The sequence below is a fragment of the Periplaneta americana genome, chromosome 17 (genome assembly GCF_040183065.1).
Source record: "Periplaneta americana isolate PAMFEO1 chromosome 17, P.americana_PAMFEO1_priV1, whole genome shotgun sequence".
In the NCBI taxonomy this organism is placed as follows: Eukaryota; Metazoa; Arthropoda; class Insecta; order Blattodea; family Blattidae; genus Periplaneta; species Periplaneta americana.
This window is the reverse complement of record NC_091133.1, coordinates 12,891,178-12,915,335: the sequence shown is the minus strand read 5'-3', so window position 1 is coordinate 12,915,335 and position 24,158 is coordinate 12,891,178. Positions and strand designations below refer to the sequence as shown.

The 24,158-nt window shown below is 35.9% G+C and overlaps 1 protein-coding gene across 1 annotated transcript in view; it reads left to right on the top strand.

The window, feature by feature from the left end:
- Positions 1–23,913, top strand: part of LOC138692732 (uncharacterized) — a 42,604-nt gene extending 18,691 nt beyond the window's left edge. The window contains exons 3-4 of the mRNA XM_069815923.1: positions 12,960–13,111; positions 23,585–23,913. Of these exons, the coding sequence (XP_069672024.1) occupies positions 12,960–13,111; positions 23,585–23,592 (160 nt within the window). The 3' untranslated portion in view covers positions 23,593–23,913. The remainder of the gene's footprint in view (positions 1–12,959; positions 13,112–23,584) is intronic.
- The last annotated feature ends 245 nt before the right edge of the window (positions 23,914–24,158 follow it).

Genomic DNA, 24,158 nt, shown 5'->3' with positions numbered 1-24,158 from the left:
AGTTTAATTTTTCAGGTAAAGTTCCCTGTGAAGCAGACTGAATAATTTCAAGGGAAAAATTGTTCTGGGGCTGGGTATCGAATTGTTATTGCGTAGGAGTGCATCTGTTAGACGAATTCTTTCCAAAGCCTAATATAAGAAAAAACTGTATTTGAGGTGGATGAAATGGAAATATAGTTCTGCCGATGCTCATCGTGGTTGTCATAATTATTTGCCGCTTTGGCGAAGATTTCCCAAAGCTCGATTTGGTGAAACAAGCGTTGAGGGACTTCCGCCGAGTTTAGCAAGACTTCTGACTTCTGTTGCATTCAAATAATTATAAAATACGATAATTTGGTCCAGGGAGCATCCGTTTTTGGTGCAAAGATAATTCGTTTGGCATGTTTCTTAATTGAAATTAACCTAAGTGGGTCAGTGTCTATTCCAAAATCGCCGGAAGTCCCTCAACACTCGTTTAACCCATTATTTTCTTCTGTTACAAAATAAAATGAATTACTGTACTAAAGCACACGTTTTATAGCTAAAAGAAAAAATAAGGGCATTTCATCAACATCTTCTAGGATTCCAGAATGAACATATTTTCGTTGAAATGATTGAATTTTCCAAAAATGTAAGCTTCGAAAACAGAAATGGAATATACATCTTGATTACACAACTTTTAACACTGTATCACTTCGGAATATGTATTATATGTCTTTCTCGTGTTAAATTTTACCGTACCTGGTTAACATGTTTCGGCCTGCTATTGGCCATCTTCAGAACTGGTTGTTGCTGGTCTTGGCGCCTTATGTTTTTCTCCCTGTGGAGGTGTGTTTGTGTAGTGTAATGTGGAGTCAAAGAGTGTGTGTGTTCTGAAATTGAGTTGTGTGTTGGGAAGTTCATTTGGATGTGTTTTTGTGTGTCTGTATATTTCGTATTGTTCTAGTGTATTTAGTTTCTGGCTTTTTGGTTGGATGTGTAGAATTTCCATGTCTGTGTTGATGTCTCTGATATGCAGAACACATCACAAATGCTAACCACACCTACAGATACAACAACACAGACATCGAAATTCTACACATCCAAACAAAAAGTCAGAAACTAAACACACTAGAACAATACGAAATATACAGACATACAAAAACACATCCAAATGAAATTCTCAACACACAACTCAATTTCAGAACACACACACTCTTTGACTCCACATTATACTACACAAACACACCCCCACAGGAAAAAAAAACAAAAGGCGCCAAGACCAGCAACAACCAGTTCTGAAGATGGTCAATACCAGGCCGAAACATGGTAACCAGGTACGGTAAAATTTAACACGAGAAAGACATATAATACATATTCTGAAGAAATGCAATGTTAATTATCAATTAGTTGTGTCATGAGTAAGGGGCTCTCTCTCATCATTCATCACTCCATGATATCATTAAAAGAGCATTAACATCCTCAGGGGTTCCATCCATCTTAGAACCTTCCAGGATCAGCTGTTCAGATGGCAAAAGATCTGATGGTCTGACTCTAGTCCCGTGGCATGTTGGCAAATCTTTAATTTGGGATTCCACATGTGTGGATACACTGGCCCCTTCTCATCTGTCTTCAACCTCTAAGACACCAGGATCTGCAGCAGAAAGTGCTGCTATCAGTAAACATCATAAATATAAACATTTTACAGATAATTATATTTTTATCCCTTTTGCGGTTGAAACCTTTGGATCATGGTGTAGTGAAGCAGAAGCTCTTATCTCCACCATAGGCAGAAGATTAGTGCAGCTTTTTGAGGATCCTCGAAGCAGTCAATATCTACGTCAGCACATTGGTATCACCATTCAGCGTGGTAATGTAACAAGTCCTCTTATTTAGATGAAATTTTCTTTCTTTAATTAATCAATTTATATCAATACACCATATTTTATTTTATTATTCTTTCATTCTGTATACATAAAATTTATGTAATCAGTTAATTAATATGATTTATACTAGTATTAGGCAATATGTTGATTGTATATACCTCAAACTGAAGTTTCAAAAGTAGCAATATTCTTTTTTGTGTAACTACCAGTGAATATATATTTTCATTTAAATAAAACATTAGTTTTAAAACCATAAAATTACTTAGTCACACATTAAAAAGTGTTAAAATTTTTAAAAAAGGTATATACACCTTCGATAGACAGCCCGTTTCGATGTGATGTTACGTCTTCATCAGTGTCTGTCGAAAGTATATACCTTTTTTAAAAATTTTAACACTTTTTAACGTGTGACTAAGTAATTTTATGTTTTTAACAAAGTGTTAACGTGAACTTTAATCAATGATTAGTTTTAAAAGTAATTACTAAGGAAATAGACATTTATTGCAATTACCCAATGTCGAATTAACCTATCTGTATTATATTATAATTTGAAAAAGTTTTCAATCCTACAGAATCTATATTTTCTATCAGTACGTTAATTAGCATGACTGACATAATGTATTGTGATAAAAAAACGGTGAAATTTCAACTGTCTACTTTCACTTGTTTCAGAGAAAACAAATGCAAATAAATGTAATTTTTTTTAAAACCAAATACACAAATGAACACGTGGGAAGAACTATATTTCCTTAACTGCACATTAAGGTTCATCTCCTAGACCTAATTTAATGTAATATTTAATCTTCCTCAACTTGGTGAGGTTGCCAAAGACAAAGAATGTTAAATAGTAACATTTAAGATGACAATAAAAATGTCTTACAAGAAATTTGTTTACAACAAACTAAAATTTACAGTAGATAATATTTCACATAATGAAAATTTGCAGTAAAATAAAAAATACAGATAAAATAGAATGAGAAAATTCAATTTGAATTGAAATACAAGTGTTGCCGTAAAATCTGCAGAGAACCCTTCAAAGCTATCATTGAAATGATATGAAAACGCTGCCAACATAGAACAGAATGAAGTTTCTGGTAGAAAATTAATAAAAGAAGAGAAAGAAGATCTCTAAGCCAAAGAGTTTTGAAGTTCATACTCTCGGAAAAAGTAAAGATTTGTAACTTTTATACTGATAAAAATCATCTAACATGAATGCAATACATAACTGCATCATAAAATGTATATTATATCAATTTCTTCAGAAAAGTTAAAGATATGCTTTAAATACAAAATATGGAAACAACAATATTTAAATTCCCTTGCAGCCAATTGACTACATTTAAAATCAGGTCGAAAGTTCTCAACCCAAGTACTATCAATTTTCTTATCTACAGTTTCTACCCACTGATGCTAGTTCCATTTTTTCATTCTCTATGCAATTCACATTCATCACTCGATGCCTAACAATGCCATCTTCAACAGTGCAAATGACGTATTGGACTGCCATTATGGGTTTTGATTTCATTTAAAGCAAGCAAAGATAGCACTTTACGGAGAGTACATGTATTGAGGAGTTCGGTTCGATTCCCATGGGACAACTAAGTTAAACCTCTTCCCACTGAGGTAAGCTTTCTAAGTTATAGTATGATTCCTGCTTGAAAACTGCAACAATAAGTAGGGAATAAAAACATTTATATTTACGTTTTGTAGCGTCAATGACGATTCTAGGATTAAATGTATATATTGGGGACTGATAATTAAGCCTCGATTGTCTAAAAACACTGCCGAACGTAAAATGCAATTTCAAAATTACTGAGGACAATGAGGTTTTATGGTTTTCATATACTACATTGTTTTATGACCATCTTCTTTATTAATAGATACAAACAATACAAATTGTACAATGCTACACTTCTGAATGTTTGGAATTCTGTGAATAGTAAATTGTATTTAAATAGTATTTTAAATCTGGATTATACTGCAAAATGTAGGCCTACACAAAGTCACGCAAATAGGGATCAATAAGAACATGGAACATCAATAATAATAATAATAATAATAATAATAATAATAATAATAATAATAATAATAATATTATTATTATATAATCGTAATATTACAAAATAAATAATAATAATTATTCATATAATTAATACTATTAATATCTAAAAATAAATATAATATTTATTAGTTCCATATCTGAATTCTCTGCGTATTTATCCATGAAAACAAATTACCGAAATAGGTAAACTTCAGAAATTTGTAGCCTCTTTAAAGAACATATTCATCCCACCCAACAGAACAATTACGTTCTAGATTTTATATAATTTACTTACTTACTTATGGCTTTTAACGAACCTGACATTCACTGTCGCCCTCACATAAGCCCGCCATCGGTCCCTTTCCTGAGCAAGATTAATCTAGTCTCTACAAACATATCCCACCTCCTTCAAATCCATTTTAATATCATCCTCCCATCTACGTCTCGGCCTCCCCAAAGATCTTTTTCTCTTCGGTCTCTATGCATTGTGGATTTGCCCATAAGTGATACATGCCCTGCCCATCTCAAATGTCTGGATTTAATGTTCCTAATTATGTCAGGTGAAAAATACAATGCCTGTAGTTCTACGTCGTGTAACTTTCTCCATTCTCCTGTAACTTCATCCTTCTTAGCTCCAAATATTTTATTTTATATACGGTAATTACGTGTGTTAATTATTATTAAAATTAAAATATATTAACATTTGTATTGTAGGATTATTTGTTTTTTTTTTATTCTTTTAAAGATCTTAGGAAAGTTCATAGTAGGCCTATGTACTGATTATAGTGAATGTACACTTTAAACTAAATTGAAAATGTATTATTGTTCATGTGTGACTTATACGACATTGGAAACACTTAATAGACTTTGTTTGCAAAAAATATGCTAGGATATGAATTTTATGATTCAAAATCTTGTAGAAATGCAATTATACAAATATCAAGAGTTGTAGATATAATAATATTAATAATAATAATAATAATAATAATAATAATAATAATAATAATAATAATAATCTGTGGTGCTACAGCCCATGAAGGGTCTAGACCAACCAGCCGGCTGCTGGCCTCACACCCATATGCCGAAGCACAGGTGGACGATCAGAATGGAGGTATCGTGTGGTTAGCACGATGATCCTCCCAGCCGTTATAGCTGGCTTTCACAACCGGATTTCACTACCTACCATAGCTCTCCAAGTGCATCACAATGCTGGGTGGGCACCAGTCCCATACACTGGCCGAAATTTCATGAGAAAATTTCTTCCCCCATGAGGACTCGAACCAGCGTGCATTCAGTAACGCGAGTCCTAGACAGGATGCCTTAGACCACGACACAGGACTGTACATATTATATTTTGAAAAATTTACATCACATATGAGGTAAGGTAATTGTAATATTTTTGGTAGTGTGATTTACACGACAATGAAAAACAAGGAGAATGCATTCCCTACTATAATTTCAGAATTTCTGCTCTTTTATTTGCATGAAAATTATGAGAGGTGGATAGGATTTTCAGCAATGATGAAATGAATTGCAATGGCAAGGAAATTAAATTTTGAATATTATTTTACCGCCTGTTCCTCAAAATATATTGTGACTTACATGACTTGTCAAGGTACTTGCAAACATAATATTCTCAACCTTCTGTATGTTTCTGTGTCCATATACAAAGAATAAAAGAAATGGAGAGAATACAATCACATCTTTGTGCAACATAACAAGCTAATATAAAGTGTAACTCCATACAATATAACACAACTTATGACTTTTCTTGCAACATTTACATATCACCTAGCCTAAAATTATATTCTTGAAATCAAAATTGAAAGAATTTTTAAGACTGTTATCAAAACTTGGCTGTAGTAGCACTGCTTTAATTTTTTTTCTCTTCGACTATAGGTATCCATCATCCTTTACTGGCCAATGAAATATCATATCTTAAAAATTTAACTTGATATTTTTTTTCGTTTTCAAATTTATTCACCACATTTCCTGCAAAGTGTTTCACAGTTTTCTTTCCAGAGAATGGTACCAAAATCCAGCCCCCTATGTTCACTCATTTCTTAAACTCTCATGGTGTCACTGAAATGCTAATACCGGTACTATCACTGCTGCGCTTACTGGTACATTCAGCTGCTGGACAAAAAACACCTTCTTTAAAATCAAATAACCTTTTTGGTGCTCCATGTCCAATACCAGAATATTCAATTCTGCTTTTTGATACAGAGTGAAAGTAATGATAATTTCTAGTATCAGACATAGTGCATAGTTGTGATTTCACTTCCTTAGTTTTTCCGATTTGTTTGAATTGATATCACTTGCACTGCAATATCTTTGGGCATAATTGCTGTGCACATTCAGCAAATTGCTCAGCAGTTTCAGGATCAATAGTTCTGGCATGGCACGGGTAGCTTCTTGTATCCTTCGTTTTACCCTATCACCTAACCCATCTATTGGCCCCTTTCCATGGGTAGTAGCTGAAAAGTTCCTAGTAACCTCCTCTGGCTGTAAAGTTATCCAGGAATACTTTTGTTTGAAATGTTGGGCTGTGCCATCAGATTGATACTGTGTATGTGAAAACAAAATGTTTGGATGCTTTGTCTTAAAGTGATCAGCCAGCAAAGTATTGAAGTGGGCTACTGCAAACTTATCATGCTGCATTTAATCAGATACTATAACATAGGATTCATGTTCTACTTGTTCAGTTTTGCAGCAGTTCGTGCAATCTATGACATTAAATCTCCAACTCTGTTGTTGCTAAATGCAGCTATGAGGCTTTTCGAACTGAAAGTGTGTCCTACACTCACGTATGGGCTAGAGCTTATATGGGAGCATCTAACTTTAAGTCAAATGAGGGCAATGGAGGGTCTCAGGCCAGGTTCCTGAAGAGGATAATGGGGATTTCAAAATTTGCACCATCGAGATTGACCTACATACTAGCCCGAGAGACATATCTAGTGGAGGATCTGAGGATCAACCTGCAGCTGCCATCTACAGAGTGGTACAAGAAGCTGCCTGAAGAGTTGCGGAGGAAGAAGGATGAAGTATGGGAGGAGTTTTACACTACTGAGGCAATGACGCGACACGAGTGGACTGAGACAAACTTTCAGATGAGACACTGGGCCATAAGAATAAAGTTGAGCATATCCTTTTACTCACTATTTTGAAGGATGTGCTTCAGATTTTAATAATAAAAAGCAGAGGACAACCTTCTTCTCCTGATGAAGCAATAGGAAAAGAGCACTTGCTTCACAGGAAGAAGCATTTGCTTGGAGCGGAACCTCTTGCTTCAAAATTAGAAAAATGTATGAATAAAGTGAAGCATATCCTTCGATTCAGAAGCATATCCTTCTAAAAAGTGAAGTCTGGTCAGGAGCAGACTCATCTCTGTGATGGTTGAATTACCAGTCGCATTACGACGTGAAAAGTACTACCAATTATGTTGGTGTGCTGTTAGGGAGCAGTATAAGAGTTTATGTACACTTAATGAAGAAAATGTCCAATGGATTAATCCCATTTTTGGAAGAAACACAGGGGAGAAGAGGAGGGGCATTCTCGGCCTCTTTAGCCCAAGTGCTAGCTGCTGTTTTGAATCCAGGAGGCCCGGATTCGATCCCCATCCAGATCATGATGGAATCTGTGGTTGAAAAATCAGACGTTGCAAAGGATTTTCTCGGGATACTCCCATTTCCCTCTATCATTTCATTTCTTCTATTATCTGCAATAGTAAAAATAGGTTAGTGTAAAGTCTTGGGAGTTTCCGATGCTGATATAGGAAGAGATTGGGGCCTGGAGCCCCTGGGGTTTATCAGGCTACTCGTCATGAAACGAGACCTGGCTATATCTGGAGCTGAGGCAGGTTGGCCAACTTATCAGCATCGGATTCATGGATTCCACCGAAGCCACCGTCGGACTTGAACAATTATATGCCTATAGAGCTCACAATTGACCAAACTGTGCCTAAGTGTGCGGACTCGTATCGGATCCAGCCCTCTTAAAGCCAGACATCCTTGGAAATGAAGATGATGATTTTATTTTATTTGTTATTTATTTATTTATTTATTTTTTTTTTTTGGAGTTTATGGTCGATCCGAGATTCTAATCAGGTATTACAGAAGATATGGATATACATGGCACCACTATGAGTAAAACTGTTATTAGTGTAAAGGTAAAAGTAAAAAGTAAATCCATGGCGTTACAGCCCATGAAGGGCCAAGACCGACCAGCCGGCTGCTGGCCTCACGTCCACATGCCGAAGCAGAGGTGGACGATCATCCAATCAGAATGGAGATAACGTGTGGTTAGCACTATGAACCCCCCAGCCGATATAGATGGTTTGCAAAATCGGATTTTCGCTACCTATCGTAGCTCCCCAAGTGCATTACGATGCTGGGTGGGCACTGGTTCCATACACTGGCCGAAATTTCATGAGAAAATTTCTTCCCCCATAAGGACTCAAACCAGCTCGCATTCCATAACGCGAGTCCTAGGCAGGATGCCTTAGACCACGATGCCACGGTGCGGGACCTGTTATTAGTGTATCTAAAAAAAAAATAACAGAAAAAGCGAGCATATGGCTCAAGTTGTCAAATCATTACAAGATATGTACAACTGTTGCAATAACTGAACAGTTATAGAAATTTAATTTTCCGAATGCTATTAGTGTATTAGACTGGACTCGTGTGTATTCTTAAACCTACACAGCATGCTGGTAATATCATGAAATGATTAGCATGTTGCAGGCTACATGCAATGCAAAAGAACGCTTTACGAGTGTTACAGCTAGTTGGCCAGGGTCCGTTCATGACTATAGAATAAGGAAAAATTCATCAGTTCGTGATGTGTTAAGTGGATTTAAAAATACTGTCCTACTGCGTGACGGCTTTGAATCATGGCTCGTGGTATCATATCGAAATCGGATTTCAAAATAAAGAGACAGTTATTTTATAATAGAACTTTCATCTGGCCAACTAAGAAGTAGGTTTTCTATTCTACAATACGCCTGTACAATTGCTGCCTCAAACGTCCCAACAATCATTGTTTGTTGCTTTGTGTTGCACAATGTAGGCTAGAGAAGGACCTAGATGATCATGATTATGACTTTACAGAAAATATACAGGATTTAAATGAAGATGAAAATACTTTAGAGCCAGAGGAACCTGCCACTGGAAGGACTTCAAATCTATTCACGTCACTGCATTGATATAATTTTTCTACTCGTATTTTATTGATCCACACAGATTAACGCAGAAACTTTAATTAACCATCATTATTTCTCACACTCAGTAGGCGCAATTATATTTAATAATACTATCATGACCACTGCAAAGACGCATGTTAGGAGGAAGTTATTAGTATGCCGAATTTTCTTCGAAATATTTTATCATTTTCTGAAATGCTGTCTCTTTTTTTTCCTTTGCACTTCTGGAACTTGTGACTTTTTTTCTAATATTCCGGGATGTGTAACTAAAAATATCATTGTATTTTCAAGGGCTCACAACTACCACCATCTGAATCAGAAGATCCAGTTTTAATCACGAGGAATCTTTACCTAGTTGTGATTGAAATAAGTGTGGTTTATTAGCATCAGAAGGAAAGTTGCTGTGTCATTGGGAGGCCCGCCGTTGCTGCTTTTTGCGTTCCTTTATGAAACCGAACACCCGCACTGAGTTGATAAAGAGCGCCGACAAATACACAGTATTGCAACATGAAACGTCACAACAACTTTCATGAGCACATGCTCCTGTCTTAGAAGCAGAAGGTTGAAGGATAAGGTAGAGGTTATTCTTACAATTCGAAGCATATGCTTATATTTCAACCTCTTGCTTCGAAGGAAATCCTTCAGTTTTATTCATATGGCCACTTAGTAACAGGACTAGCTGTGCATGGTTTGCATTTCAAAATGTGTGTGACAACAAGTTTTCATGACCCAAGGGATACATGCGTGTGAGACGTCCAGCAAGAATATGCTCCATCAGTGAACTTGTAAAGGACATATAAATCAATGCACATTGTGCGCAATTTATTTCTATACTTGTTCAGTTTCTGAAGCAAAATATATAATAGCTGTATACTAAGTACAACTATGTGACACCCAATGAGCAGACTGTATCACATCTTGGTATTGAAAGCAATAACTTTCAATGAAGTCATTTGAATAATATTATTGTATTGGGCACAATATTTTTCTTCAGGTTTTGAAAATAAGAAGATTGTTTTGAGTTAATAAATTTGCATGTGTAAGGAATTGTGGCAGCTTACCTCTCACTGCGTCCAGTATCTCTGTAACAGACCCACATATTCTTTTTCTGGATGTGTCCTCCTCCGTCTTTCACCCATTATTTGTAGATTCTTTCATCATCTCTGATCTTGTGAAAATACATTAAGAATGTATCTAGCAGTGCCACAGACATCATGCACTTCACTTTGTTCTCATCGCATACCAACATTTCGTATAAAATCTGATATGCTCTTAGACATTTCTGATAATGATGCAAGTAGCAGTGTCATGTTCTCATGATAAATACAGAGGCATAAAAATGTTCAGGAGTGTGTTGTGGACGAAGTTCACCAAATCTTGCCAATTCAATTTTAAATTCTGGGTAATTGTTTTGAGACTGTTTGTAGGTTTCACTCACACCAAGGAACAGAAACCACTTTTGTACCTTCTCTTTTTCACCTTCTGAACAAATGATGACATAATCCTTGGTCCCAGGCATTTGATAGGACATGCTGTCACTGTTATAGAAAGCTCACAGGTCCCTCGAATAACAGCTAAATTGACAAGAACTCATATCTCTTCTTTGGTGCTCCTGTTATCGAAGTGGTCTCAAAGTCGACAGAAATTGAAATACATTGAATCCCATAATTGCTTGTATCCCACTTGGTCTGATCACTTGGTTGGATCACATAATCCTGTAGCTCATCGTGGATTCATTTTAAATAGACTTACTAGTTGCCAGAAAGAAAAAAAAAGTGCTTACCAGTACGTTTTATCTTTCACATTCGAATGTGGAAGGCTGCACAGTGTATATTGCATTTTCGGCACTGCCTCCGAGATTGTAAAAAGAAAAAATATATAATCATCATAATCTATCAGCCAGAGTGTAATCAAACTGACATCCCCAGCACACGAGTCCCTTTCCCTACTCCATCTACGCTGGTTATCACTAGCTGTGTTAAATTAAATTCCAAGCATTCCAAAAATTTTAGGCGACTATTACAAGTCTTTCAGAACTTTCGAAACAATTCCAGGAATTTACATGTATTTCACTGACTCAATTACCTATCGAAGTTTCTTGCAGTATTATAGGTTTACAGGGACATCTATCTGCACCAGAGAAAATTTTCAGAGAGTGAACTCTGTATGTTTCATAGAATCCACTCATTCAGCAATAAGACTAATTTAACCCTTCTCCGGGCAACCTACTTTTGTAACGTTAATGGGCAAGGAGGGTCCGTCGGACCCACATGCCATTTTAATACATTGACAGAAGAAAATAATATTATTGTACACGATATTAATCTTCTTTAATAATAATATTATTATAGTGACTAAAATATCCATGATAATATACATAAATCATAATTGTAGTAGGTTTTTCATGCAATAAAAGAAACATGTTTAGTGTATGGTCTACAATTTTTTTTACTTTCGTCGTAAAACTCACACACATTTACACAAATTTTAGATTTTCTCATTTCTAGCACACCATACAAGCTGCTCCATGGAATGTCATAATTAGTGTAATTTGCTATGAGGTGTCCTGCAGTTACTAGTAGACCGAAAAATGGCCGCAATTCAGTGTCGTTGCAACACTTCCATGGGTGTGCAACATTTCTTTCTAAACACAGCCGCTCAGCCTCTTGATTATTATCTATGTCACTTATAACTGAATCAGTATAAAAATTGATTTCCCAGGTGAAAGAGTGACTTTATTTATTGACGCTTTGATAATATTGTGAGCCCTAGCTCGGCTTGTCGGAAAAGGCTGAGAGTTCCACATGGTGCCATCTTTACCAAAGAAATTAGCAGTTTGAACAAATGCTTCCCCCCATATCCTAGTTCTAGACGGTTGACGCTAATCTCTTGTGGATCACATTGGTGATAACTGCTTTTCTCATTCATAGATAGATCCTCATCATGAGGGGTTTCAGGGTCATATGGTGGCTCTAAATGATGATTACTAATTTCTGATGCTTCACTCTGATGATCAGATTTGCTATTATCGGCGTTATCGTCTGGATCGTCTTTTCTTAGGTCAGATTCTCTAAGCAAATCCTGAATGGATTCTTCACACAAGTACTTACGCTGAGTCTGCCAGATATTTGACCTAATTACATCTCTTCATTATAACAGCATAACTAAGATGCATTCAAATATACTGAAACATCTAAAGACCGTATCTTTGTTTCTTCGACTTTCTTCTGCTTTTCCATAATAATTACTCCCATATAAAAATAAAGTAAAGGTGAGAGATTGTCACACTTTCTATTATAAATTACACCGTATTATGGCTAGCATAACTTCACACTAACATATTTATATTTATTATAATGCATAATTAGTCCATTTTTTTTTTAAATATCATTGTTGTTGAGCTTCGGAATTAATTTTGCCAACATTCCATTGCCGTCAGATTATCACTGAATGGTTTCAAAGAGTGAAACCTCGTTACGAAGTGAGAAAAACCAATAAAATATACTATGGTCCAGTAGACCCTGCATGCCCGGTTAAGACTTTAAAGAAGTAAAGGTGTTCTAGAACATTTGTGCAATATACTACAATATTTTCCTTCTCCCTAACTATAAAAAATACAGAAATAAACAAAGTCATGAAATTTCAAGTAGGTAGAAATTATAGTTTTAATTTTATTCACAAAAATAATAGTGCCAGGGCCCGACAGACCCTGGTTGCCCGGAGAAGGGTTAATTGCGTCAATCTACATCATGGGACACCCAACTTTAGTTTTGTTCTAAAGTGAGCCAAATTACGGCATTTATAGCCCTTAAAACTTCTCCATCGTCGAATAAAATTTTACTATCTACTATTCCACATTTCTGAAATGTTTCAGGAACAACAGGAGTCCATGGAGTGAGAAGATATCGATGCAAGCAGCCCATGGAGTGGGACCCAGCCGAACATCTGGCTGCACCAGGATACCAGACAATGGAATGGGATACCTAACAGAATTAATGATGGTGGACAAAGCGTTTTGCCAACAAGGTAAGACTTTGTGGCTTGCATCTTCTTTATTAGATCAAATAATTGACTTATCATGAACTATTACTCCAGCAGTATTCCTCGTCTGCAATTCAGTAGCAGGAAGCTGGGGATTTAAGATTATTTACCTCTAGAAATATAAGGCTTTTGCTTTGAGAACTATTATTATAGCATTTTTATAATGTCTGGAATGGGGAATTCTCCTTAATTCTTGATATTAGTTTTTACAGATTTTTTGATAGCTTGCATGTTCGAATGTGTGGAAATATTTAGATTTTTAACGACGATAAAACAGTATGTTCTTCCACATAGGGTTTTGTGTCTTTTGGAGTTTAGGCAACTCCAGTTGTTACAAACCACATACAAAAACATCAACCACAGATCTACGAATATGTACAGATACGGAAACAAACATTGGAGTTTCCTTACTGTCTAAGTTTCGCTTACAACACAGTGAGCATGTGCAGTTAACAAGAGCCCCTGTATATATGCTACTTATGAACAGTCGTGCGAAACTGTTGCCTACATACAAGTGGACGCCCATCAAGACTCGCTCCATGAAAGAATTTCGAGAAGACTAAGTACTCAGTGCATATGAGAATACGTAGCGTTTCTTTTTTATTACGATTTTGTTGAGACGGACTGTTCCCTCTTTATAGCATTTGTTCAGTCTGCTTATGATTTTCGTGTAACTTTAATGCATCACTCCCGGAAATGAAAAGTGCTGTAATTTTAACTATGCTTTTCTGGTGTGTACAACAAATACAGAAAGGCGAGAATAAGATTATTCCAATATTAGTATTAAAAAGTGTAACGTACAGAAATTTACAATATGAGTAATAATTAATACTAACACTGGGCAATTCTGCGAAGCATGGCCTATGGAAACTGTGTTGTCTAGCGGTAGTTGTGTGTCGTGCTGACCACCATGGAGACTAGCAATAACCTTCACAAGCAATTTCTGCTACACGTCAAATGTGAGCTCTGCTAGACATATTTTCATTCAGGGACACCAAGAGCCAAGGGGCTTTCGTAGCACAATCAAAATTACCCCACGCCTACCTATACTATTTTTAGACCTAAATATTACTGTAAAACCTCCCAAAATAGACTTCAATATACACAGAAAACAAACAGCTACTACACATGCCATCGATAATAATTCCATCCATCCCACAACACACAAAATCAGCAAATTTAGGTACCTTATTGACCGTTCACTTATGATACCCATGAACAAGAGTAACTACAAAAAAGAATTCAATTATATTCAAAACCTTGCAAAAGAAAATGGCTATGGAAAACACTTAATTCAGAAACTACTTAAAAACAGAAAAGCCATATTACTTAAGAAAAAACACACTACATTAGAACCAGAAAATGCAAAACCGAACAAAAAATGGCAAACCATGACTTATTTCGGGAAAATTTCTAATCAAATCGATAATTAAAAAAAAAAAAAATAAAATATCAACATAGCATTCAAAACCAACAACAAGCTTCATAACATAATCCCCAATAGAACCAATAATAATGAACCCCTCTTAAATAGTGGTATATATCAATTGCAATGTAAAAACTGCACCAAACTATATATCGGTCAAACCCACCATAATTTCAAAATAAGATATAAAGAATATGTTACAGATTTTAAATACAATAGAAACAAGTCGAAATATGCCCATCACCTCATAGAAGGAGGACATGAATTATGTAATATAAAAGATACACTAAAAGTTATAAAAGCTATTAACAGCCCCTTAATAGACATTGCAGAGCAATTTTATATTGCAAAGAATTTCAACGAAGGAAAACACCTTTTAAACGAACAAATAGTTAATCCCAATAACCCATTATTCAATTTATTTAAATTAATCTCGAAAAATCGGACATCATCCTATATTATTACATCACATCCTCCTACCACGACATCACTTCCGGTTCCGCCAGACATTCATTAAAATAAGAAACGTCGAGCACACAAAATGTCCAACCAATGTAAGTAAGTTAATATTTTCAATCAATGCATTTAAACTCCAGTATATTCACACACGTAACAACAACATTTTATGTTCGCAGTATAAAAGGCTTAACTGAAAATCGTATGGTGACAATGATGAATTTGTAACATCCAACCTTGGCAAACCGAAGGAATACAACAAGCATCAATGTAACTGATATTACGCAACATTTCATCGTGGTACAGTGCTTCGACTTGCGTAAATGAAACAACATGAATCCTTGGTGTGTTAATATATAACAAACAGAATTTTAACATTTTAATACGTGCAACACAGTGCAACTCAAAAACATTTTAATAAATATAGGAACTGCACGTGATAACAACTTCAAGATAACCATGTTGTTACATAAAACAATGGGACTTTTATTGTAGATGTAAATTAGTATAGATTTTAATTATTAGTAAGTGTTTTTAATTTAATTTATATATTATCTTGTAAACGATGGTAGATCATCAAGGACACATACCATATATTTCACACACATAAGGTGTATCTATTTGATCATGTAATAATTTCGACCTCCCGAATTAAAAAAAATACACACAAAATGTTCCATCCGTTCAGGTTTTTGAGACGACAATATAATTCATTTTATATGCATTCTATTTAAAAAATCACCATATTTCGTCTGAAACTACTTTGTTCTACAAATGTGATGACCCATTATGTGAAAACATGTTAGAAGCACTTGTAGAAATGGAAATTATTTTATTGTCCTTTTACGAATCTATTTGGAGGGTGTGAAACAGGTTCACAGTATGAATTCGCTTGAGTTTACCTGAGTTTAATTGAGATGTCCATTTCTTTCACTGTGAGCTGTAATGACATTACTGTAATTTATATTTTGCAATAGACCACCTTGTCAAAATGATTTCTAAAAGTGGAAATTGTTTTATTGTCCTTTTTAGTTCCATTTGGAGGGGGAGAAACAGACTTGCTATATGAAATAGCTTCAGTTTACCAGGAGATTTCCGTGGTGTTAGTATTCTGTGCAAGACGTGTATTTCTTTAAAGTGTGCTTTAATGATAATATTCAAATTACGAATGGTTTATATGTGCGGGTTTGAAGATTGTAATATTGCTTCTTGGAATTCAAATAGGCTACACAAAAATGTTACTGCTTTCTGTGCGAATGGGACAGTTGCGCTCAAGATAAACATTATAAAATAAAACGACGATAACTAGAGCCAGGGAAGAAAAATATTACACATCAACCCCTTCTACCTCAAAGTAAAATACCGTAATTTTATCCCCTTCACACATTAAGTTAGGGTTAATAAAGAATGTTGTTAAAGGGATGAATCATAAAATGAAGCATTTAAACATATCCAGGAAAAATTTCCTGCTACTAGTGACTCGAAAGTAAAAGAGGGAGTTTTCAATGGACCACAAATTAGAGAAATAATGAGGGACAATCACACTGAATCTTTGTTGGAAGGAAAAGAGAGAGCTACCTGGACTGCATTCAAGGAGGTTGTATGAAATTTTCTCAGTAACCGTAGAAGTGAGAACTATAAAGAACTAGTGCAAAATTTACTGTTGGCGTATGAAATTATGGGTTGGAACATGTGCCTGAAAATTCACTTCCTTCACTTCCATCTTGACTTTTCCCCCCAAGAATTGTGGCGATTTCAGTGATAAGCATGGTGAGCGCTTTCATCAAGAAATTTCAACTATGGAAAAAAAGATACCAAGGACAGTAGAGTACCAATATGCTTGCAGACTATTGTTGAACTTTATCTCGTGATTTACCTGATGCCCAGTATGAAAGAAAATGCAGAAAAAGAAAGCTGTAATTTTCTGAACAGTGAATATTTGACCTTAGTGTCATTATATAAAGCAGTATTTTGAATACATATAATTCGAAAATTTCTCGAAAACCGTAACCAACAACTATTTTTATTGTCATATTCTTATTCAGGAGCCTCAAATTATAGAGAAAACATGTATCACATGCCCAGCACAAAAAAAAAGTTAAAATTTGTTACGCAGTGTTATATTAAGGTGTAAGGAAAGGAATGTAATGACATTAAAACAAATTAACAATCAAATCACATACCACTCCTTTTCCCCCCCTCTACTGATCAGTGCTTGTTTTTTCTCCAGCTCAACTCGGAATGGTCACTAATGCTAGAACGTTTGGTTATTTGTATTCTAGAGTCTAGCCATGACATGCAGCAATAATACCCATTCCATCTTAATGATTGTATAGAAAATGGATGTTCAAACAAAAGTGCAATGTGCATTGTGGATGGCAACCCATGTGTGTTGTGAGCACTGTCTGTTTTTAACAAATAACCACTGCACAAAACTAGCATTCGTTGCTGGGATAGACAGCTGAAAGAGACGTAAATTTTACTAGACAAAAGCATTTAGATTTTAATTTTTTGCATTTTATTCTAAATTACCACATGGTCCCAATACTGGACACTACCAGTGTTTCCAGTACCAAACAGAAAAATAATTATTGTAGCACATAAAATAATGCCATCATTTGCTTTCAAGATAACAGCATATAAAAAGGGAAAATGACTGTCAGTAGAGTACTGGTGGGGAGAGAAGCAGCAGAGCAAGACCGTGTTTGGGGTTTGTGCCCTTAAGAGGGGAGAATGAATTTAAATAAATCCTTTAAAGAACATTCGACAATGAATTGGAAAATATCTTAAACAACTGGACAATTGTTTCCTATCCTGAACATAATCGAACTTCTTACTCCAGTCTACAATCTTGCTGAGCACTTAAAAAATTGCCACACCAATTCAACAGAACAAAGCAGATAGTGGGAAACAAGTTTTATGGTGGATTTATCAAGCAGTATTCCGAATTTTCTTTGTGTTGTGCTCAATTAACAAGCCTGCAGAGAGCTCCAGGCTTTAACAGGGAACAAGTGAATACTTTTTTTGCCGAACTAGAAGAACTAATAGGAAAATATTCGTCCCTCCAAGCAGAATTTTCAACTGCGACGAAACTGGCGTAAGTTCAGTGTATTCAAGTTACTTGAAAGTCTTGGCTCTTAAAGGCAAGAAGCAAGTTTGGTAAATGTGGCAGAAACATCACAATGATGCTTTGGATCAATGCTAGGGAAACGAATGGCTTCACAATTGACAAAGACACACCAGAAGGAAGCGTATTTGACACTCAATACAGCAGTTGGATCACAGTACCAGGTTTTCAGAAATGGTTGAAAGCATTTGTCGAGCCGAGTATGGATTTGAATATCAAGAGCATGCATCAGGCATTTAAAGAAAAGTATCCAGGAAGTGTGGTTAGTTACATAAGTTCTATGATAAAGTTTTCAATAAGGAGTTTCCAAATGCTTCATTTCATCGGCTAAGAACTGATATGTGCAAAACATGTGATGGATTTCCTTGTGAAATTTCTTCAGTCAAAACAGACTCAGTCCCGTGATGTGAAAAGGTATCGAGACTTACGCCATACAAAATGTTGTTGTTTTCTAATGCCAGGCGCTTGACAATAAAGTCATTTGACCTCTTGCACTACAATATTTTTCAAAGATATTATCATGACCAGCCACTGAAGCACAGATTTTGAGGTGTTCCGAATCCATTTCTTGGTTTGAGTTCCACAATGAGCAGTTAGGGGACTGATATATTCAAATTCTATGCAGGTGTTTGGCCAAACAATCATGGCCTGTTGCCAATCTAAATGCAGCTACAGACGATTTTCGTGGTAAATCGGGAATTAACTGTGGATTTTGATGCACAGAGTTCCATTTTTTCCCTTGGGATTGAGTTATCAAATTTTGTTTGTTGAAGTCTAAGTATGTAGATTTAATAAATCTCTTCACAGAGTAATACATAGATTTAGTAACAGATCTGTAAGTAGCAGTGCTGCCCTTCTTTACTAAAGCATCCGCATTCTCGTTTCCCAGGATTCCACAATGGGATGGTATCCATTGGAATACAATTCTTTTATTGAGTGATATTAATTGAGAGAGCATTTTAGTTATTTCTGCTGTTTGAGATGAAGGTGTGTGTTTAGAGACGATTGATAGAATAGCTGCTTTGGAGTCTGACAATATAACTACATTCCTAAATTTAGTGATGTGGCATAGAAGATTCCTGAGATATTCACTTATTACAATGATTTCACCATCAAAACTTGTTGTTCCATATCCAAGAGATCTATAAAGTGAGAAGAGACAGCACGCAACACCTGCACCGGCACCTTGTTCTCTGGAGATCAAGGATCTGTCGGTGTATAAATGAAGCCAGTTTTGTGGAGGGCACCTAATATTAATTGTCTCTAAAGACAATTGTTTCAGTATTTCAGTGTTTACTTCTGATTTCAGTATTTCTTCTGTTAAATTTAAATTATATTCTATATTTAATAGAGCTAAAGGGTTTGGTTTAATTTGTAAGTTTTCTTTTAAATTCGGGATATTGATTTTCTGTTTTTAATTCTTGAACAATGGATATGAAACTTTTTTGAGTTTTCAATCTACAGAGAGGACTGTATGAATGCCAATTGTTTCCTGGTAATCTGATAAGTTTTTCATATTGAATCAGTGCCATACAAAATGTAAGGAAGTACTTGAGACTGTTATGATGCACGTTTACCACAGTAGTGTCAGCTGATCTTCAGCAAGTGTTGCTAGTTCCAAGCCTTACCCACAGCAACATGTTTTATAGCAGAAGCTCAACTGTTATGATTTAGGCTTACATGTTGCAGATTCTCATGATCGTGTTATGTGCATGTGGGATGAGAGCATTGGCTCTCGTGAAGTTGCATTGTGCTTATTGAAATTAATAAATGAAGGAGGGTATTTGAACAAGAGGAAATTAGCCATTTAGTCTGATAATTGCGCAGGTCAAAACAAAAATCGCGTAATGGCTTTCCTTATTATGTTTTTGGTACATCATGACAGAAACATGGACATTACAACGAAGCGAAGAGAAGCATTTGAAATGTGGATATGGAGAAGGATGGAGCGTGTGAAATGGACAGAGTAAGAAACGAAGCTGTGTTGGAAAGACTGCAAGAAGAAAGAATGATTCTGAAACTGATCAGAAAGAGGAAAAGGAATTGGCTGGGTCACTGGTTGAGAAGAAACTGCCTATTGAAGGATGCACTGGAAGGGATGGTGAACGGAAGAAGAGTTCAGGACAGAAGAAGATATCAGATGATAGACAACAATAAGATATATGGATCATATGTGGAGACAAAGAGGAAGGCTGAAAATAGGAAAGACTGGAGAATGCTGAGCTTGCAGTGAAAGACCTGCCCTTGACCTGTGACCGTGATTTTGGTCTTATTGAATCTGCAAGGCATGCATTCCAAGAGATTTGCATCATGTTGTGGAAACTGCTCGACATCTTCAATGTCATGACGATTGAATCTGACCTAAAATATGCTGCAGATTCTGTCATTACGACCTCAAAATGTGAGATCTCAAAATTAAATATGATTCATGTAACCAAATAGTTACCAGGAAAGCTTCTTACCAAGAAAACTCTCAGAAACCTAAAGTGGAAGGTGATGAACATTATGAGGAAAGGAAAAGTCCTACTAAGATAAGAGACACTTTCCTGCATGTACTCCCACAACTTATGTTACCAGTTGCTAACATACCAGATCTGAAAAACATGATATCGTTTCTACCAGACTATGCAAAAGTTATTTATTATGAAGAACTTTGCAGAAACTGAGTATTGGAACAGTAATCCTGGAACTATAATAAGACTTTTTTTTTTTAGTCTACATGATCTTACATTATCAACCCTTTGTGATGTACATGTTGTAATACCTATCTACAAAACATGGCATTTCGAACACTATGAATGTCCACACCTGTGAAGTAACGGTTAGCACGTCTGGCCACGAAACCAGGTGGCCCGGGTTCGATTCCCGGTCGGGGCAAGTTACCTGGTTGAGGTTTTTTCCTGGGGTTTTCCCTCAACCCAACATGAGCAAATGCTGGGTAACTTTCGGTGCTGGACCCTGGACTCATTTCACCGGCATTATCACCTTCATCTCATTCAGACGCTAAATAACCTAAGCTGTTGATAAAGCGTCGTAAAATAACCTACTAAAAATAAAATAAACACTATGAATATTAGAATATTCTATAAGTTTCATTTTTTTTATATTTTATACTACATTCCAATTATCAAGGAAGTGTATTTAAGTCTTATACTAACATGTATCCTGTACAAACATGTGTCTATTTTGAACACAAAGCAATAAGTTCAGAAATTGAGAAGTTTTTATTGTCTCCTGTGAAGTTTTCTGAATGGCACTTAGAACTTTTGCCATTTCCACTCTTCAAATAATAAAGAAGGCTTTTCTACATACCTCAATTTTTGTACTTCCAACCTGATGTAATACTTGAAAGATTTCACTCTATTAGGTTTCTTCTCATTGCTCGTCCCGTGTCGTTTTATATCACTGGCACATATACCTTGTAAGAACCAGTCTTGCTGATCCTTGCTAGCAATATTAGGCATTCAATTGTCATATTGACCAATTTCTTAATCCCTCAGACCTATTTGCCATACGCATATACGCAGCTCTCTAGGTTAGTTCTGAAGTGATTTTATATATGAGTACACGTGTACATATCATGCATGACTGCACAAAACCGGTCATAGTTCATAACCAATTTCAGATATGAATATGTGGTTTTTTCATTTGTATTGCAGAGAGTATGTTTTTTACTGTCATATGGTTATATTATGTTTAACCATTTCGAAAACTGAAATAAAGGAGTGAAGTAATGTAAATTCCATTCTACTAGAGCATTTAAATACCACTTTAGCGCTTAGTGCAGGGACTTTTAAATACCATGTTGTCAGGTTAAAACACTCTTTCTGGCATTTGCAGTCTTCACTAGTCACTTTTTAGGGGCATTCTTACCGCTGTCGTTAATATGTTCTCCACCATGAATTCTGGCCTTTTCAACATTTCTTCTACATTGCAAAGAATGTTTTGTTCTTTTCTGGCTATAAACACCAGTGAACACACATGCAGCTGGACGTGTACAGTACTGTACCCGGCATAAAGAGCAGTCAACAACTGTTCTGCAGTAGTGCCAACTGTTTCCTGTTTATTGCAAAAACAACTGGAATCCTGCACTTCAGATGAATAGTGATGCCTTTTGCTTCACAGTATTAACTGTCACTTCGGTTGTTTTTCTGCTCAGATGGATGTATCTCTGTGTGAGCTAGTCATTACAATGCTCCACTTATTTTCAACCAAAATGTGACTTACAATCAGGAATTCAAGTATTTATTTGATTACACCACAGTTCACTGTTCCTGATCACTTAGCCATGTGCGGAACTTTCTCAATATGTTACAGTCAACTATTCCTGATTACTTATCTCTGTGGAAAGCTTTGATGTACTGTACTGCAATCAACGGCTCCTGATAACTGAACTTTGTATAGCATTCATTTGTATTACAATCCACTGTTCTAGGTCACTTATCCGTGCATGTAATTTTCTCATTGTGCTACAATTTACTGCTTTCCATGACTTACCTGTGTATAGAATTTCCTTGCAGCCCAACAGCTTGGACTCCACTGCACTTGTCACTTTATCAATAACGGACTCTTCGTGTAGAAAGTGCACTTCATGTTTGGCTGGGTGGACATTTCTAGGGTCCAACTCCAGACTCATATATATGAATGGCTGACGTTCTTGTGGGACGTACATCTGCTCAAAGGACTTCTTCAATACTGCCAACATGTTATAAACATCAATTTGTTACAATTTGTGCATTCATTACTGATGCTGCAGCACTAGAGAAAATAAATAGGAGTTCGATCTCAGCTAAAGGCAACAGACTTTTAGGTGGCAAAAATTTTGAATGTGACTATCATGTGATTAAGAAATAAAGCAGTTGACTCACGCAATATATTTACTTTATGTACCAAAAAAAGCTATTTACTGTATGTACAAAAAAAAAGTTTTTCGTTCATAAATTAATCTCTATTACTCTGTTCTCAACTTGAAAACAAAATGTCTTTACATACTGTATGATAACAATTCAGGAGAAAGAGACCACAAATTACAAATTCACTGTTTAGTACTCAGCACAAAAGAATAAGCCACCAACCAATTTCGCTTGGACTTGGTAAAATTTAAATCTGAAAATTCCTGAATGGAAAATTAATGCTGTAGCTATTTAGAATGCTGTGCTTTACATAAATACTACAATTTAAGTGTAAATCCAAATTTAATTCACTTACAATGGGAGAGGAGGTCAGAATTAGGCACCTGGGTATTCACCGTGTCCTGGAACTTGACATTTCCATTTCAGAACTACATAAGGTTCCATCTTCAGAGCAGACAGGTAGTCAACTACTCATTATGTCTGACGAATCTGGATGACTGAGCCAAAGTTTAAAGACGATTGTGGGAGAGAAGATTGCTTTTAACTTCTTTAAACACTGCAGTCCTTTAGAAGCTTATTTCTGTTCTGTTTTGCAGCCCCATGAGACAGCTGCAGTCTCAATCAAGATGCAAACCACAGGGACAACTTTAGTGCAGCAAGGAACTTGCTTGGCGAGCAGTAGAGAGCTGCACAAACTATCAGCAACATCGGCTTGGCTTGATGACATTTATCACAACGCATGTAATGTAACGTGAACCTTGTTGCAGAGTAACTAATAACACAACATGGTTGAAAAAAAAAATCTATCCCCCCTCTGTCTCTCTCTCGCCATGCAATATTGATGTAAACCAGAACGTGTAGTATTACAAACTGTAATGGAACATGTTTAATAAAGTTCCTTATAAAAAAATTCTCTCTCTCTCTCTCTCTCTCTCTCTCCTGCTGTTCTGTGGTTTCTAGTTAGAAGTTACATTAATTATATGTCACAATAGAGGCTCCTTTAGTGCTAAACTGGCGTTAATTACATAAAATTAGAGCCTACATGTTGAAGTACAAAATCTATACCAAAGAACAGGAATGAAATCATACGACAGAATTCCAGAACAGCCACAAGGTTGACTTAGTCATCTATCAAATAGAGTACCGGGTCTTTCCTGGGGATAAAACGCG